This window comes from Brachycentrus maculatus, unplaced genomic scaffold (assembly GCF_059751285.1).
Source record: "Brachycentrus maculatus isolate JH-2025_06_01 unplaced genomic scaffold, ASM5975128v1 h1tg000166l, whole genome shotgun sequence".
Classification (NCBI taxonomy): Eukaryota; Metazoa; Arthropoda; class Insecta; order Trichoptera; family Brachycentridae; genus Brachycentrus; species Brachycentrus maculatus.
The window spans coordinates 887138-907127 of NW_028280919.1; the positions used below are offsets into that span (position 1 = coordinate 887138).

The 19990-nt window shown below is 35.7% G+C and overlaps 1 protein-coding gene across 5 annotated transcripts in view; it reads right to left on the minus strand.

The window, feature by feature from the left end:
- Nucleotides 1–7981: 7981 nt before the first annotated feature.
- The window catches only part of sty (sprouty signaling antagonist), a 108689-nt gene continuing 96680 nt past the window's right edge, over nucleotides 7982–19990 (minus strand). Inside the window, exons 1-2 of one of the 5 annotated variants that reach the window (XM_088261717.1) lie at nucleotides 17750–17900; nucleotides 7986–9342 (exon numbers count right to left, since the gene is read on the minus strand). In XM_088261717.1, coding sequence (XP_088117843.1) covers nucleotides 8524–9267 — 744 coding nt within the window. In that variant the 5' untranslated portion in view covers nucleotides 9268–9342; nucleotides 17750–17900 and the 3' untranslated portion in view covers nucleotides 7986–8523. Of the gene's footprint in view, nucleotides 9343–17376; nucleotides 17901–19990 lie in introns of those variants that run through there. The other 4 variants (XM_088261719.1, XM_088261720.1, XM_088261715.1 and 1 more) reach the window with 4 other exon arrangements.

Below are 19990 nucleotides of genomic sequence, written 5' to 3' on the forward strand. Positions count from 1 at the left end.
TTGTATAATGCAAAAAAAAATTAAATACAGAAGAAAAAAAAGAGAAATACATAATACAAATAGGAAAAAAATAGTGGTGTATTGTTGTTTTATTATGTTGCTGGTAATTATTGTTTTATCTTCTTACGGAATTGGTGGGTACTCCTTCTGCCCTTTTATAAGAAAGTGTTGCCTAGAATTGTATCCCTAATGTACTTGTTTGTAAATTGTTACATACGGGACATTTTGACGTCCCGAAACTTTACTTGGGGACAACGGGACAGGGTATCTAAAAACGGGACGGTCCCGTTCAAAACGGGACGTATGGTCACTTTACATATAACGTGTATCGCGATATATCGGAGAGAACTCTCGAATAAACACACTCCATAATCTTACTCATTCCCACTCACAAACTTATAATCATTTTAAAAACCGTCTTTGCGTTGGCGTTGGCGGGTATTGACTATACAGAGTCTCTTTTAAAAATGTTTTATACCAGACACGTGTAAGTCATTTCCTCTTGTACGGTTATCTTTTTTTTAAAGCGTTACAGTAATAAAATAACAATTATGTATTATACATAGTTATTTCTACATATATTTTGTTCGACCAGTGACCGGGTTTCGTCGTAACCGACACTATCAGACTGGTGGGAGGCTAGACAAAATTCGGTTATATATATATATATATATATATATATATATATATATATATATATATATATATATATATATATATATATATATAAATATATATATATATATATATATATATATATATATATATATATATATATATATATATATATATATATAAATATATATATATATATATATATATATATATATATATATATATATATATATATATATATATATATATATATATATATATATATATATATATATCAGTGAAGAAAAGGTCATCACCCCTCTCCTACAGATACCAGCCCTGGGTATTATTGAATATAAGAGAATTATTTACTTCTATTTATTTGACTCCCCCCTAGGAATCGAACCTGGGACCTCCAGAACGGTATCCGAGCGTGCTGACCATTACACTACGAAAGCGGACAACTTCCGAAACAAGTAGTCTTTAATAAAACTCAAGTGGTATAAAACAAGTGTTTTCTTTAATCATTGTAACATGTCTTACCACAAAGTTAATGCCGAAACAATAAATAAAATATTAATAACATTTTTGTAAAAAAAAATAAGTAGAAGTAAAAATCAATCAATTTTTGTCATTTCGGTCAATATCCTTCGGCTGCATGGCGGGCAGGACCGGCGCTGGAGGGGGCTAATTGGCGTGCAGCGGTCCTGATGAGGATGTGCTCTCCACAGGGACAAGTGGGTCTTCCTGTCGCCGTCACGTCCTTCCAATCAGGGCACGCTGCCGAGGGAGACCACGCTTTGGATCTGGCAAATGTGTCAAGTCTGTCGTCCGCTCAAAATGTGCCACAATTGAAAACCAATGGACCCATGTTTTTTAAAACACTCTCCTTATCATCCATTGTTTAGTTTGTGTAATACCACTTTTATAAAAAAGTGGTGTTATAACAGTGGTATTACGCAAAGTAAACCACCGACAAGACACACAAGGTGGCTTGGTAGGTCTCTGCAAAAAAGTTCTAAATATGTACAAATTGTGATTTAAATAAATGTATACAAATAAAAAAATATGAAAAAAAACAATCGATGATAAGGAGAGTGTTTTATTACTATACTACAAAGTTTTAAATGTATTTATTGATTTGGCGTTTAATTTGTAGGACTCCATTTTAATTTATGTATTAATTTTAAATCAAACACAGATTTTTTGAGTCTACTTGTAGTCTAGTTGTATTTTATTAACAAAAACACATAAAAAATAATATAATGACAATTGTTTCGCCTAGTTATGGCATTTTCAAACAAACGACATTCGTTTGAAAATGCCATAACTAGGCGAAACAATTGTCACAATATTAATTTTTTATGTGTTTTTGTAAATAAAATACAACTTAGTAGACTCAAAAAAATCTGTGTTTGATTTAAAATTAATACATAAAAAAGCTATAAATGCTTTTAATATGCAAAAAATATTAGGTTTTTTTATTACATTTAATTCTATCCCCTTTCTAACTAACAATCATTCCGGTTTTACGCAGGGGTAGGAAGAGAGAATAGAACACCACACCAATATGTCTTTGAAAGCAATCTTCCCAACTTCTACATTCATGAATCTCCTCATACATACTTACCCGCCGATTATTCCAACTCGTAACCTGACCACGCCCAAGTATTTGAAATACTCGATTATGACAAGTTTTCCTCGGTCTTCTTCTCCATCTTCTTTCAACTACATTTGCCTCATAAATTTGTTTTACTATTTTTTTTAAAGAAATATTTGCATTTTTATTATTTATAAAAAGACTTCAATTTCATACTATTTCTGTGAGCCTATGCAGCTCATTATAAGAAATAGGTATTCTTTCATCACATGCCTTAACCATCTCAACACACCTTTCTTAATTCCATTAATTGATTCGACAGTCACTTGGTGGTAATTTCTATCCATTTTTAATTTAGGTTTTACTTGGTAAAAAAACAGCTTTTCCCCTTCTTCATCCTTCAACGTCCCAAGGACACAACTATAAAATTTAGACTTAGCTTCACATACGGTGTTTGAAAATAATGCGGAATGCATCGAAGCGCGTGTCACAATACATTTACAAAAATAGTGGTATACACCTTTCATAATTTGATGGATAATGCTTATCTCAGCTTTGCATTATTTCTTCATTTCAACATTAAAACATCACGCTCACTCCTTTCAAGAACGTCATAAATAAAAAATCGACAATTTTAAGTTGTGCATACTTTCGGAATGCCCAGAAAATATACTATATCCCAGCAAAAGCGGCATATTTTTAACTTAATATTTACCCGCTACAGGGCAGAAAGTATTGTTTTTGTATTTTGAAGAAAAGGTATTGTTTAACTATTTTTTGAAAAATACTAAATATTTTTCAAATGGAGAAAAAACCTTCAGGTTTTACCTAAAAAGATTTTTTGCACAGTAAAAAGTTCAATAAGTGGCTTGATATTTATTTTTAATACATTGTATTATATTTTTAAACTTTAAAAACGTTCTCCTGAAAAATCAAGTTTTTTGATTTATGACGTTCTTGAAAGGAGTGGGCGATCTATCATACATTGTTTTACCGCACTGAGAGATCGCATTTCGATTGCATTCAGTATACTTTTATCCTTCTTCGAGGATCATACCCCCTTACATTCCTCGTAAAGCAAAATTCATTAAAATGAATTACATATCTATAAAATACTAAACGTTATGAAAAAGCTATTAGATTTTTTTAAGAATAAAATAACATAGAGACAAAAAAATATAAAGACAGCCAGTAGAAAAACCTAGTGATGAAACCAGCGTATACAAATTTAACCCTAGATTATTAAACTATCCGACGAGTGACGTTGTTACTAAACATTCGTAAAAAATACGACATAGAAATAAAATGGGTATAAATAAGATAATGTTTTTTTTAAACTATTTTTGAAGTAAATAATAATATTCATTGGAGATCACGTAATAATGAAATAAAGGTACATTAGGAAGGCAGTGTGAATCAGTGGGCGCAGGAACAGCGCGAACATTGTTTTTTGTAGTCGTCATTTTGACGTCGTAATTTTTACGACAGTTTAGTATTCTAGGGTTAAGTGTATGAAGCTTGGCCATGGCCCACGGCGTCTGTAATGTGCATTGAGAAATATTGTCCTAAATAACGAATTGATAGTGTCACTTGTAGCCAATTATGAGTATCATTAGAAATCGATGAGACGATTGGATTTTTATTACATATTTGTCTCACTTGTGAGTAGAATTGGAATGATTGAATCAAGTCCAAACAATTGATTGAAAAGCACCTCCTACTACCTACTACAGGGTGGCAAAAAATTAATCACCTTATCAAAAGATGCTATAATTTTTGCAAATGGCGTCGTACGTCAATCATATTTGACATTTCGATCACTCTTTTCAACAACGTCATATATTAAAAATCGCCAATTTTCAGTTTTACATGTTTTTTCGTGCCCAAAAAATGTACTATATCCCAGCAAAAGCGGTATATTTTTAACTTAATATTTACCCGCTACAAGGCAGAAAGTGTTGTTTTTGCATTTTTAATAAAATGTATGTTTTTTATTTTTTTTAAAAAATAATCTTAATATTTTTCAAATGGAAAAAAAACATTAAGGTTTTACCTAAAATGATCTGTTGCACAGTAAAAAGTTCAATAAGTGACTTGATATTTATTTTTAATACGTTTTATTATATTTTTAAACTTTAAAAACGATCTCCTGAAAAATCAAGTTTTTTGATAAATGACGTTGTTGAAAGGACTGAACGATTTGTGAACTAATCAGCTGCGGTATACAAAAAGATTAAGGTACTAGTTTGTAAAACTCGCAAAGGTGTGTAATTTGATGTTACTGATCTGTTAAATTCCCACACAGATACATATAAGGGCGTGAATTCCATAAAGGTAGAAAAACAGTGCCTATCCTAACTTACCCGCGTGACATATAAAAACGCAACCAGTACCTACCCTACCTTACTAAGTAGTACCTAGCTTACCTTCCTCCACTGACTATCCTAGTAAGAAGTACCAGCTTACCTTACTACATATCCTGATTAATTCTCTGTGCCACTCACGCCATAGCATACATACACACACATACATACCTACACATATCGCCACTCCTTTCAAGAACGTCATAAATAAAAAAAACTTGATTTTTCAGGAGAACGTTTTTAAAGTTTAAAAATATAATACAATGTATTTAAAAAATATATCAAGTCACTTATTGAACTTTTTACTGTGCTACAGATCTTTTTAAGTAAAACTTGAAGGTTTTTTCTCAATTTGAAAAACATTAAGTATATTTAAAAAAGTAATTAAACAATACCTTTCTTTCAAAATGCAAAAACAACACTTTCTGCCCTGTAGCGGGTAAATATTAAGTTAAAAATATGACGCTTTTGCTGGGATATAGTATATTTTCTAGGCATTCCGAAAACATGCACAACTGAAAATTGTCGATTTTTGATTTATGACGTTCTTGAAAGGAGTGAGCGATATATATACAGACTGTTCTCAGAACGTAAGTGACAATTGGCTACTTTTCAGGAGACGCATTTCAGTAATCAAGTTGCGGCACTATTTTTGTTTACGATAATTATTTGGACTGAAGTCTTGGCAATACACTTAATGTACGTCTCAATCGATTTGTCTCTCGCGCTCTTGTGGCTAGGAACAGTAGATACTTATACTATTGTGATAAGGTACATATCGAACCATTCAGCTGTCAAAACAATACCTTACAAATGGTTCACATCACAAAGCTAAAGTTTTAAAGACACGCAAACTAAAGTGATTTATTCAAAACTTTTTCATTTTTCATTTAAACTTACAAAATAACTATCGTAAAATCGCTATGTATCCTATTATAATCTAATTATATTTTCGAACTGTTTCGAATTAGTCTTTAGGAAAAAGCTGTCGGCTTCGAAACCCACCGATATTTTAATTAAGTTATAATAAGTAATACAGTAATTTCTAAATACACTCATTTTATATGATATTCAATACATTTTCTTGCATTAACTGCAGTTCTCCATTGAAAAATAAAATATTTATGAATTAAGTGTTACTTTATATGACAAATCAGGTTGTATTATCTAATCAAATGATAACACATTATTTATAATATTCAGTAAAATTCTATATTGATAAAAAAACTTTCACTAATTTAAAATTATTCCCTTGTTGAATTTGAGAATTGATATGCTTAGTAAAATTTACTTTTTTTAAGTTATGATTTTTATTTTTATATATACAAACCGTTTCACTAATAGTATCGGCAATCCCAGCATCTCCATTATACATACATATATGGATCATAAAATGTAATTTTATGGAATAAAAACATTTTTAATACTCACCATTTACTCATGTTCTCATCCGTGTCTAACAGCGCATAGGGCACTCCAGTGGATTGATAAAGTGTTACCATTGTATCGTTTATTATATGAAGACAATTTGACCCTGTGCTTTAGAAGCAGGTCCAGCGGTATATAAAAATCTATTTAGTTTTATATGTAGTGTCGGTAAATTTAACTTTACTTTTATTCGGTAAAAATAAATAGATATCTATTTTATTTTTCATTGGTAACATGAATCAACTTCTAGTCAAAATAAATCGACAGTCCATTTAAAACGCCAAAGTCGTTCGAAACAAAAGGCCAGAATCAACGTTAATGCACTTTACTTATCGACAAAAACTTTTATCTTTATTATCTAGATAAAACATTCAGGATCGATCCACAGATAGCGTACAGAATCACCTATATCTGTATTCAGAAACCCTGTTAAAAAGTCATTTTATTATGGAAAATTTTATACTTAAAAACAGTATGGTTATCTCAACCCTACGATCGTCCAAGTAAAGTCAGAATTTGATATTGGCTTTCGCTACAACTGTCTAAAACGACGGTAATTTACTAGATAAGAAGATTTTAACTGAGTCAGTGTAAAATACAGGCTTACTGGTTTAAACTTTTTTTCTAGTATGAAATTTCATCAACAGGGTATTTTTAAGGCATATGTGAATAAACACATTTTATTGTTTTTTTTTTGTTCTCCAAAATCCAGTACTTGTAAACAAAAATTTGAACACAAAGACACCGCGAATGACAAAACTGGTCTAAAAAAGCTTAATAAAAACTAAAAATTATATTTTCAGAGGTCTCTTAGTATTTCTACATAATTCGGGATGAATATTACATATATTTCATGAAGGTTTCTGCTGGTAAAAAAAACTTCTAATTTCAACCATAGATGTTTCCGAAGCAGTAGCATAAGTAAGATCTTTTCAATCGAAACATAAATACAACATCCGGAATTAAGTAGTGTGGATGTCAAAAAATGTTGTGTAAAATTATCACTTTAACCAGCCAAGCTCACGATCTTTATCCAGCCAAAGATCGTGAGCTCTGTAAATACCCAGACTTCCATATTTTTATTCATCTATGTATGGATATCAATAAAAAACCTTCATTTAAATAAACAATGAGTGGAACAAAATCAATAATTCGTGAATTATATATATATATATATATATATATATATATATATATATATATATATATATATATATATATATATATATATATATATATATATATATATATATATATATATATATATATATATATATATACAAATATATATATATATATATATATATATATATATATATATATATATATATATATATATATTTAAAATTTCACTTGGTAAATGCCACTTTTTCTTAAATCTATTATGACATGTGTTTCGATGCATTTCGCACCATGTGGGTGTTTGAAAATGATGCAGAATGCATCAAAACACGTTTTACAATAGATTTGAAGAAATACTGGTAAAAGTAATTTTTTATCGAAAGTGGACAGATATTACCACAAACTGACTGACGAATCAATTAATGAAAGCTTTTTATTATTGATATCCCATGGCTTATCATGGGAATCAGGAAGACAGGATAATTACAGGACTTCTGAATCCTCAATAACTCAGCTATCAAGTGTTCCGAGGATGTAACAGCTGCATTCTAAAGCTTAAGCGAAAATAACACGTAATGATATACATTATACGTGCTACATTTGTGCTCCAATATTTTGTAAGAAGAGAGGTATGTGGTACGCTGTTTACATATAGCGGCAAATAATGATTATCGATTGTGTCAAGTGATAATCAGATATTCCTTTCAGCCCAGGAGTGTGAATATTCATGGTGCGGTGGTGGTGGTGGTGTGGTGCAAGTCGCTAGTGGTAATGAATGCGCGCGCATGTGTCCTGCGCCGCGCGTAGGCCGGTACCTGGCAGCAGGGGAGCCCAACTAGCGGCCCGCGGGAGGGGACGGTAAAGAAAAGTCGAGCTTGTATAATTTCCAAGTTGGTCTCTTGTTATTATTATTAGATAATATTACAGTTCGGTATTTACAGACATGTACAGAGCGGGCCCCTACATACGACACATAGGTTAGTCAGGGCGGGTGCGGGTGCGGGGGCGGGATCGGGGCGGGGGACTAGATAATACTGGAGGCGGCCCCCCCCGCCCCCGCCCCTAGCTTGGCGCAGCCGCCGGCCGAGGAGACATTACTGATTTTGCTAATTTTGTACACTGCGCGGTACTTAGGTGCGAAAATAAATTAATGTTGGATTTCTTTATACAAAATATGATCCGATATACAAGTACTTAATAACATTAGTATTCATTAATAAATATAACGGTCCGCGAGTCGCGGGACGGACCGCGTTTCGTCGTTTAACATTAGTGACTTTTGGCTATCAAACGTAAATTTGATATAAACTTAGCGTATTTATAGTTCGAGGCTCGCACACTTCGTCGGAGTCCTCCGGCACAGGCCGTCCGTTCACTTCACTGGCTGGTACTAGTACACTGGCAGTACCGGGAGCGCTAGTAGTGCGGGCCGGGCGACAGCGGCAGGCTGTCGGGCGGCGGCGCCAGCGCGCGCGGCCGGCAGCGGCAGCCGGGCGAGCGCACGCGCGCGTAGGCGCCCGCGCACACGGCCGCCACGGCGCGCAGCGGCCAGTAGCAGCACAGGCATGGCAGCACGGCCGCCAGCGCCGCCAGGCAGCCCCAGCGCGAGCAGCGCCGCCGGCCCGCGCACGAGCACGGCTCGTCCGCGCACGCCTCGCCGCCCGAGTCGCCGTCACCGTCTCCCTTGTTGCAGCAGTGGTAGAACAGCGCCTTGACGCAACACATGCACGACACGTAGTCTATGGCCGTCTCCGCGCTGCACAGACACGACTGGCCGATCCAGCGCGAGGGCAGCGTGGGCGGGCGCGCGCACTGCTCGCAGCCGCAGCGGCCGCAGCGCTTGCACAGGATGGAGTCGGGCGGCTGCGCGCACGGCGGCCGCTCCGCGCGCTTCACGGGCGCGGCCGCCGGCTGCGCGGTCACGGCGCCCCGCTTCTCGGGCTCCGGCGGGCGCGCGGCGCGCGGGGGCGCCTCCACGTACGTGTTGAGGCTGCGCTCGGCCGGCGGGCGCGGCCGCTCCAGCGACACGGGCGCGGCGGGCGCGGTTAGTCGCGGCAGCGCGGGCGGCGGGCGGCCCGCGGCGCGGTGCACGCGCGCGGGCGGCCCGCCCGGCCCGGGCTTGGCGGGCCGAGGGGGCGCCGCCGAGCCCTGCTGCTCCATGCTACCTGCCTCCTCCCGCTAACGGAGACCCGCCAGCACGCCTGTTCCTTCCTGATCCTTCATTATCGCCGACTTCTGCAAATAACGACAAAACAATACGTTAATATCGAGTATAACGCTTCGGATCGAAGGCATTAAAAATAATAATAATAAAACTAATTGTACGGGCTTAATATACTACGATTGTTGTATACCCCTGCGTAGGGGCACGGCACGCCGGCTCGGGAAGGTAGTGGCGTCCCCCCCTCCCCCCGCGACCCTCCCCCTTCCCTACAGACACCATTCTAACGCGAGGATCGAAACCATTGTGAAACTTTTAGCGACAAAAGCTCCGATAGAGGATATTTCAACGTGAAATATCAATAAGTAGTACTAAGAAGGTTCCTACCCCTACAAGTGCATTGTGCAGAATCCTATTCACTGTCATATGTGCATGAAAGAGTCTCACGACGTGTATTGATTGAACCGGTATTAAACTCGAGATGCAGTTGCCGGTTACGTTTTAAATCATAATTATAATCGATACTAACCTCGATAAAACATATAGCAAAAATATTATTTATGCTGACGAGGTTAAGCTGATAAATAAAGGATTAAATTATTTAGATGGTATGGGGTTTTTATACAAAATTTTGATAGACCACCGTGAGAAAACGATTGTTTAATGTTTGTTTTTATAGCATTTATGTTTGAAGGATGTCGTATAATTGATTAACAGAACCCCGGAAAAGCTATAAACGCCATAACAGATCACATACCTTCAATTAACGGGAAGATTTATAAAATATACAATAAAATTAATTTATATAATCTATTATGATCGAATGCTACGTTCATATAGACAAACATTTTATTTAGTATATTTTATATGTGAACTTCTTGAAAACTTGGGAAGGCTATTTTAGAAAAAATAATCATTGCAGTAAAAATAAAACATGTTTTACTTTATGTCCGAGTTTAAAAACATATTTACATACATGAACGTTTACAGTATACAAATATGATTTAAATTCGGTAAATTTAGATGTGAACAGATGTTGGAATGTTATCGAAAATATTGAAGTATCATCGTATCATTGTAAAATGTCGTAAAAGTGAGGACTATGATCAAAATACAAAAACGATAGGTCACAAACACTATACTAGACTAAATTTTGTTATTGTATGTATATAGTAAAACAGGTGCCTTTTAAAGATATATTTCGTATCTCAGCATAAATACAGTCTTTCACGGGGCTTACGACCTGGGATTGGCTGGGTTAAATGATCACTTTACACACTGTGTAACATTCACCATTCATTCACAGTGCCTTATATTTCTAAAGTTGTAAATATGCAAGTTTGCAACAATCTCATCACATAGACGTTCTAAAAAAGTTTAGCAAAATAAAGTACTGTGAGAAAAGTCAACATTGTCATTTAAAATATGTGTTTGAAATATTTTATACAATGTGGGACGCGTCCCCTTATAGCCTCTGTGTAATATATATCATAGTATATTGTCGACCCAAAAGGACGTAAAAAGCGAGTCCTTTCACCTTATGTATTTATTCGTTCTAATAGGTACAGTAGTAGAAATTAAAATCGTAAAAAAAGCCAGAGCATATCATTAATAAAACCCTATTGAACTGAAAATCAGAGTACTGGAACAAATTTCGTTAACCACTACTTTTTAATTCAAACATACATATATGTTACATGCATACTTTTATAATTTTTAGCGTTAATTAGACGTTTAAATGATTTATTCCTGCATAATCAACACGTATTTACACACATATTTCGACTAATATGTATTAAGTAGTATTTTATGATGTTATTAACAATCACAAAATAAAATAAAATAAATGAATTCATGCATAAAGTATCGCTTAAAATTTAGTAGAGAAATCTGACTGTAATTGTTATTGAGATGTCGTTTTTTTCTAATTTGAGTATTTAGGAGATAACACGAACAAAAATTGTAAGGTTTCGTGCTTCTCCACGCGTTGATCTGATTGATATGAAATTTCAAGTTTTAACACAGCTGTAAACATCTGTCAAATAAGGCCGAAATTGCTTTACATTTATACCGACAAGACGACATCAGCAACATAAATTATGGGGCACTTGTCTTATATTAAGTCAGCATGTTCATTATAATTAAGTGCAATAACTGATATTCACTTAGTTTATCAGTAAAAACAAAAATACACACTACCAGATTCAATAATTAAATCGTATTTATATCGGAGTCAGTAATAAAATAACTAACTAACTAACTAACTAACCATCACGCCGCTTCCCCGCAGGGGTAGGCAGAGAGAATAGAGCGCCACACCACTCTGTCCTTGCAAACATTCTTCGCCTCTTCCACGTTTATGCATCTTCTCATACATACCCGCCGATTGTTACGACTCCTAACCTGACCACTTTCAAGAATTTGGCATACCTTATGTTAGTGGGAAAAGAAGCAGAGGGAGACCGAGAAAAACATGGCACGATCAGTAATAAACTACATTATGATAAGAATGGTGGTTATTAAACGTCCATGTTTCAGCGGAATTAAAAACATTAATGTGTAAAAAAATATATGTGCAATAGCAGCAATCCATCATGTGCTCCATATGTATGTAGAAATACAAAATGGAGTGTTTTTGAAATCGATATGATCCATTATGTGATAAAATTAAAATGTTTAATTCCCTCTCTTATAAAGCAAGCCGAGGTGAAGTTGACATTTTACGTATCAAGCTGATTCAAATTCGCTACCAACTGAAAATAAATTAAACGTAAAATGCGTCAAAATGTCCCATAAAGTCGCTTCCCTGACGCGCAATATTATGATGGGATTGTTTACTGTAATTTCTAGGTAGAATGGCAATTAAATACAAAAAAATAAAATCGTTTCAAAAGTACACGTTTTATATTAAAATAAATGCTAAAGAATACACCGTATTTTTAATATCAACATGCGTAAAGACCGGGAATACATACGTTATAATAATAATACTTATGCTATCTTAAAATATAATAAGTAGGTATGTACTCGCATGTACTCGCATGTACGTATAAACGTACATATATTACTGCTGATAAGATTAAAAATATTTTTTAGTACGTGAATATTGAATTTATAAAAATATTTTATCAAATCCTTCAATCCGTTATCTCGCGACATATTTTGACTAGTGAATTTATTGTATTCATACAGCGATAATATCCGAGTAGATTTAGACTATAACAATCCGAAATCCGATGTTTCGAGTCGTGGAAGTATAGAAAATAACGAATTTAACTTCTACATAAAAATGGCACCGGGATCGCATTGTAGGTATTTTCATAGATATTTTTTAATAATTACTAAAACACCTCTCAATTTTCATTTCGAAGTTATTGGTTACAGTTTAAAGACATTTTTTTTGAAGATAATTCGATGTGATGGCATAACAAGAAGAGTTAAAAATTCATGTCGAATTTAAAAATATCATTTAACGTTCAATTGTCTGAAAATTGGGTGTACGAATTGATATTGTTTATTGGTTACGGTTTCAATAATTTATTACGGTAATCAATAAGTATCCACCTCCGTAGTGTAATGGACAGCATGCTCGGCTACCGTTCTGGAGGTTCCGGGTTCGATTCCCAGGGGGGTTTAATAAATAAAAGTGATTTTTTCACTCTAATATTTATTCAATATTACACTGGACTGGTACCTGAAGTGGAGGGCTGATCACATTTCCTTCATGTGTAATCGATCGAGATAACACTGCGTTTATATGAAGCAGTGCCCTATGCACCATTGGGGTGCGGTAAGGGTTTTATTATTATTAATCAATAAGTATACAAATGGACATCTAAAAGAATCTAAAAATGTTTTTTTAAAGATTTAACAGTCTAAAAAGTAGTGAGAATATTCCTTAGTTTAGTATTAGTTCTAGAGTGAAAATATGACATTCAAACCTATTATAATCCTGGAACCATTAAATACAAATAATCGTATTTTATTTAAATATAATCTAAAAACATAAATTACTATAATTGTTTTAAATTTACGATAAACAATAAATACTTTTGATTCCCTTTCGTGGAAGGTTAGATTGGGGTTCAAAGATAAAACGTGGAATTCCACATGTAACCCGATATTACACAAATAAATATTTGGGAAGAAAGCTAACCCCCATTTCCCTGAATTATAACAACCACCTATGCAAACAACGGAAATATAAATAAGGCTAGTATGCATAAAACACGTTTTTATTTAGTAAATAAAAACTAATTTGAGAAACTATTGAAAAAGCGTTTTATTTTTATAAAGTAAGAGATTTCCAAATATATTCAAAAAAATACCAAAAACAAAGTATTATATTTTTAGCAAACCTTTATCTGCACCCCAATGGTGCATAGGGCACTGCATTATACAAACACAGTGTTATCTTGATCGTTAACAAGAAGTAAAGGTGATCAGCCCTCCGCTTCAGGTACCAGTCCAGGGTAATATAAAATAAATATTAGAGTGAAAAAATCACTTATATTTGTTTGACCCCCCCTGGCAATCGAACCCGGGACCTCCAGAACGGTAGCCGAGCGTGCTGACCATTACACTACGGAGGCGGACCGTATTATATTTTTAACAATATTTAATTGTTTTTTGTTGTTGTTAGATACATAAACGTAATGTCTTTTTAAAAAATGTGTTTTTTGATTAGCCAAGATGAATTATATGTATTTCATAATAAATAATAATAAATGAGTATCTTTCAAGTACTTACATATCATATTTATATGCAGATAAATACAAAAAAAATTGAGAGTAAAAATTTAACAAAATAAATATTAAAAAATAAAATAAAAATTTAAGTTTATTTTTCATGGATGTTCTATGGAAGTAATTGGATAAAATGCAATAAATGGTAAATAACGAACATTTTGTCGTATTTGAATTATGGCGCGTATGAACTAATAAGAACATTAAAAGAAAAATGTACGTAAATAGTTTTAAAACCAGATTCTGATCAAACAAACAAACAACAGAACTTTTTGATAATTTATATAGAGAAATTTTCGTAAAATACTACCTCAAGGGCTCTTTAAATTGGGGAAAAAGAAATGGCGAAAATGATTTAGCAAACAAATGCGTTTTTGTTTTTTACAATTTTAGAAAATAACAAATTAATTCGTGATACCAATTTGTTATACAAATGCAAAAGACAAATTTTGAATTTCACTTCGAAAATGAATATTCACGTTTTCGCATATTTAAATTAAAATATGGATTGAAAAACAAAACTATAATGACTAACCACTCGTGTACAAATATTGTAAACGTTAAATAAATAATAATAAAAAAAATCATTTAATTAATTTAAACTAACTAACTAGCTAACCATCACGACGCGGTGAGATGATTAGTTAGTTGAAATAAATACAGTAGTTGTTTTTAATTAATATTATTTTACGATTCGAATGACTATTTTTTATGATTTTGTCACATTACGCTACTTTTTTTATGAATATAAATCGAATGAAAGCATTTAAATGCATTTTTTAATAAAATTATCAAGATTGGCAGCATAATAAAATGATCAAGATGAAAATTATTATTATTAACGAATTAACCAGTACACGAAAAAAAAGTACACGAACTTAATACACGAACCTACATTACTTAATTTTTTTACTGTCAATTAATTGATACATACGAAAATAAACTAGGTTTACCAACAGGATAGACACACTGGGCTATTTTTTAAATTATCTTTCCATTGCACAGAGGAATATATCGGAAATATTTTTCACAAAATTTTTCACTTTCCACTTAAAACAGTTCGTATTGGGCACTTACACAAAACAGTTTTTTGAAACTTAGAAAATGGGCCGTATCATCGTGGATTATTATTGTATTATACTCCAAAGGCCGAGATTTGCGTCCAACTTGTATTACAGCACATTTCCGGATGTCTACAATAATAAACTCGATTTCAAATTAACTCATGAATGAAATAAATATGCTAATTGATATACTTAAAAGTAGGTGTCCGCGTTTTTAATGGATTTATCCAAGCTAGTGGATATCTGTAAGAGCGGCCATAATATTCTTTCGATTCCAAATATTCTGCGATTCAAAATTACACTAAAGCAGTTATTTTAAAATATTTTTGAAGAAAACTTTTAATGTTTTAATGTATCGGAGACATTTGATTCAATATAGAAAGATAAGAAAAATGCAATTTTCTTCTTTCCTTTAAAAAAACTCTATTTGCTTTGATATTAAAACTCTTATTTTTTTCGGAACTACAAGCATTCTAGCGTAATCAAAGAATCCCCAATTTATACGACGAAAATAGGTTTGATAAAATTTTATTTTTATACTACTGAATAACTAACTGTATTAATATTATTTATTATATTAGACACTTGATCATACGGATGAGATGTCAATATTATAGGTATCTAAACTTGATATGAAATATTTATCGTGCCTCTTTATATGAAAGGAGATGAAAGCCTGAGTATCCCTGCTGTGGAAGGTAACCGAGACCATTCTTATTGTGCCGATTGCAGGTTATTGCAATTTGCACAATAAAAGACAGAATGGTAAAGGTTTTACACAAACGTATAAAATGTTCGCTTAAGCCAGCCAAATGCTAGGGCGTTAGCCCTGGGATGCTCAGATTTCCAGCTTCTTTCGTATAAAAAGAAACGTTAGATGTTTCATATCAAGTTGAAATACCTATGAATAAGAATAACTAACCGCCTGAAATTTCACAAACTGACACAGAAAAACGAGGCACAAACCGGTGTTTAGCACTCACTGATTTCCGTAAAAAAACATTTAATTTGTATAAATGACAATGAAAGTAAGATCTGTTTTTGTCGTGAAAAACGCACAACTCTCGAGTAATAGTTTGTTTCGATTTGTTTAATTCCAACTTTCACATTTTTTACTCACTCAATCACTGTTTTTTTTGTTGTATATTAAAAGTACACTCGGAACTGGATCAATACTATACGATCCACACAAATCACTGTATAATAAATTAAGTGCAACTTTTTTATTTGAAATATCATTAAACATCAAATCTATTAGTAAACTTCGCGTAGGGTTAGAGAAAGAACGCAGATTCTGTAACGGACACTTTTTTTTAAAAAAAAAGTAACTTTTCATACATGTTTTTTCTTTAATTATTAAAGTTTAGTTTGTTGTTCGATGTATGTGAATTATGCATAAAAAACTATAGTAATATAATGAGTTTTGACAATTATTTCGATCGAATATTTTTAGGTAAAATACCGACGAAATAAATATGGTTGTAATATTTTAAACGAATATTTTTATTTAACCGTTTCACAGAAATGGATTTAAAGAGCCGCTGTACAGTTAGATTACAATTTTATATATTTTCCTAAACTGATAACGCTATCTGGCACTATTTCACAATTGCTTGAACATTGACATACAATTTGTAAAAGAATCTGTCAATAAGATTCATCCAACGTGGAAAAACAAGGCTTGAATATCAGACGTTAGAATATAAAGAAACCCGAGTTATTTTCTGATAAATAACATCTTAAATTAGCACTCGATTATCGATTTGATGTTTTGCAATTTTATTTTTATTTCTCAGTATGTTTCCTCGCCCGCATGGTATTTAGGTATGTGTCGTCGGAAAACCATTAAGTGATTTTTTACGGAGAAAACAACTGGATTTTTAGGTTATTTGGGCGAAATAAGTAGCGTATTCTCCATAGTAAAGTCACCCTTCGATTCTAGGAACAATGATAGTAATTTTTGCGTTCATTCATCAATAATTTGCCGGCATTCAAGAATGAACTATCAATGAATGCGCGCGCATCCATAGTACGGGTACATACCTACTCCGGTACATACTACATTAGAGATGTACATACGAACACACGCGTCAAATTGTTTTTTTTTTACTGACAAAAAATGGAGGTCAAACTATGTTTTCTGCCAAATAAAGACGTTTTTAGTGTAAGTACGTACTTTTATCGCTGTTATGCGCAATTTTTCGGTCGACGAGTATTATTATCTGTTCTATTTATCGTCTCGAAAAAAATGTTGGTTTTTTGATAAGGCGAAATCGAAACGCGGAATAATATAGCTACCTGGCGGGGACGTTTGCGCGAATCGCACGAAATATAGTCGCTACGGCGACATTCCGGCCTGTTTACTACGGAGTTCGGATAGTGTCACGGCCCGTTCCCGGAATGCGACAGCGGCACGTCTCCGCGGGACAGAAAAACGGCCACATTTTTTGTTACGATCGATTCGTTTCCGCCGGCACAAAACTGGAAGCCGAGCGGCCGAGCCGCGCGGGGCCGGAGCCGCCCGGCGGAAGCGGCGCGCCGGCTCCGCGGGCCTGCCGCCGCCCGCTGCCCGACCAGCTGGCACTTACATAAGCGCGGAAGCGGCGCGCTCGCGACACGCGGCCGCGGGACGGGGACGGGGACTAGAAGCGCCATCGGGCGCGGCACTCACTTCGTAAACCGCAAGTCTGATGCTTCTCTCTGGTAACACTCGGCACGCGGTAATCTCTCCTCGGGCACATATATCCTCGGGTGATCCGGACGTAAGCTCATGTTCGAGCGCTGCGAACGCGACCGATCCGCTCGGCGTCTGGTGCGGCACTGGCGGCCCGCGGGGCCCCGCGCCCCCCCGCGGGCCGCCCCCGCCCCCCTCCCCCGCCGACATCCGTCCCCCGCCCCGCCCCTCTCCCGACCCCGCCGCGTTTTTATGAATGGAACCGTCTCCGGCCATCATGAATGAATTGCGCGCGCGGCGCGACACGCTAGCCCCGTCTCGCTCCTTCCGCCGCGGCTTTTCGCGGGAAAGAGGAAGGTTTCGTCGTCGGGGGGAAGCGGGGAGAAGGTTTTCCCCCCTCCCCCTCCCCTGCCCGCCGCGGCCCGCCGAGGAAAGCCCCGGTCACGTGGCCGAGAGTAAAGTCACCGGTTCGAAGAAAGTGTACATCGAAAGGAATTGCGCAAAAATGCAAATCCGTTCGCTCACGTAATACGCGTTTACGAATCGAGTCCCCGACGACAAAACTAAACGGCTCGTAAATAATATGCCACCGCGCACTTAGCGGCGAAGGCCGACTAGATGCGACACATTGCGACGTCGGAACTAACCGTCCCGAGTGTCGGATCCGAGCCGCTGCAGCCGGAAACAATAATTACAATAGAAATAACGTACAGTTCGTAATAGGCTCAGTTATGTAAACAGGATGACGCCGGAGAGATGAATACGAACCGTATCCGGTGTTTCGGGAGTGACCGGAGTATTTACAAAGCCGAATTGCACATCTGTCGGAGAGTGGATGTGTGGATGTGTGGATGTGTGGATATGGCCGCTACGTGTCGGACAGAGTAGGAATTTGGCGCGGAGATGTGTCGCGGCTCGCGGCGTGACACCCGGAAGTGACGCGTTGTTGTGACACCACCCACTCTGGGACGGATAGACACACAAGTACTTGAAAACAACAAAACAAGAAGACGAAGAAGAAACACGCGACACACACGAAGGTCTCATGCTCGTACTACAAATTGAGAATCTATGAAACTCCTATGAAACGTAGATCAAATTTGACTTTAAAAAATTCTTAATATGTTTTTCATCAAAACTTGTATAAAAAATTGTGTTTTTGAAGTGTTTTATTTTTGTTTTTTTTTATTTGAAAATTAAACAGAACAGTTACATAAATTCATAAACATTAAAAAATTATTCATAATATTGACGATTAATTTATCTGGAGGTACCTGCGTAAATAGAATTAAAAATATATATATTGTAAATTTTCGTATTGATTTTTAATTAATTATAATTTTATTATATAAAATGCAGTTACACCAAGAAACGTCAACACAAAACATAAATCTGATAAATATTAGAATGAAAATTACACAAGTCGCTCACTCCTTTCAAGAACGCCATAAATCAAAAAACTTGATTTTCAGGAGAACGTTTTTAAGGTTTAAAAATATAATGCAATGTATTAAAAATAAATTTCAACACAGTTATTAAAGTTTTTACTGTGCAACAGATCTTTTTAGGTAAATCCTGAAGGTTTTTTCTCCATTTGAAAAATAATAAGTATATTTTAAAAGAATAATTAAACAATACTATTTCTTCAAAATGTAAAAACAACACTTTCTGCCCTGTAGCTTAATAATGATAATAATAAACCCTTATCCGCACCCCAATGGTGCATAGGGCACTGCGTCATATAAACACAGTGTAATCTTGATCGTTTACACATGAAGGAAAGGTGATCAGCCTTCCGCTACAGGTACCAGTCCAGGGTAATATTGAATAAATATTAGAGTGAAAAAATTACTTATATTTATTTGACCCCCCCCTGGGAATCGAACCCGGGACCACCAGAACGGTAGCCGAGCGTGCTGACCATTACACTAGGGAGGCGGTATAACATTACAGTGAAAAGAATCTCCAGCTAGACCCGTGCTTCGGGAAGCAGAGTGTAAAGTTGCCAATTTATGTGACTCGTGTAACTGCCGATGGACACTCGACGACGATTGAGGGCATTCGCCAATTGCACCAATTAAGACGTGTTAGTACCAGCTACCAGCGCTCATTCTCTCAATCCCGACGGGCGTCAAGCGGGGAAGAGCTTTCATTCCCTGCCGAAGATTGGTCGCTCAGCTACACTCGGTCGAAGAGCCTTCCGGGCGGACGGTGAGGCGGGCGATCTCTAGCCAAATA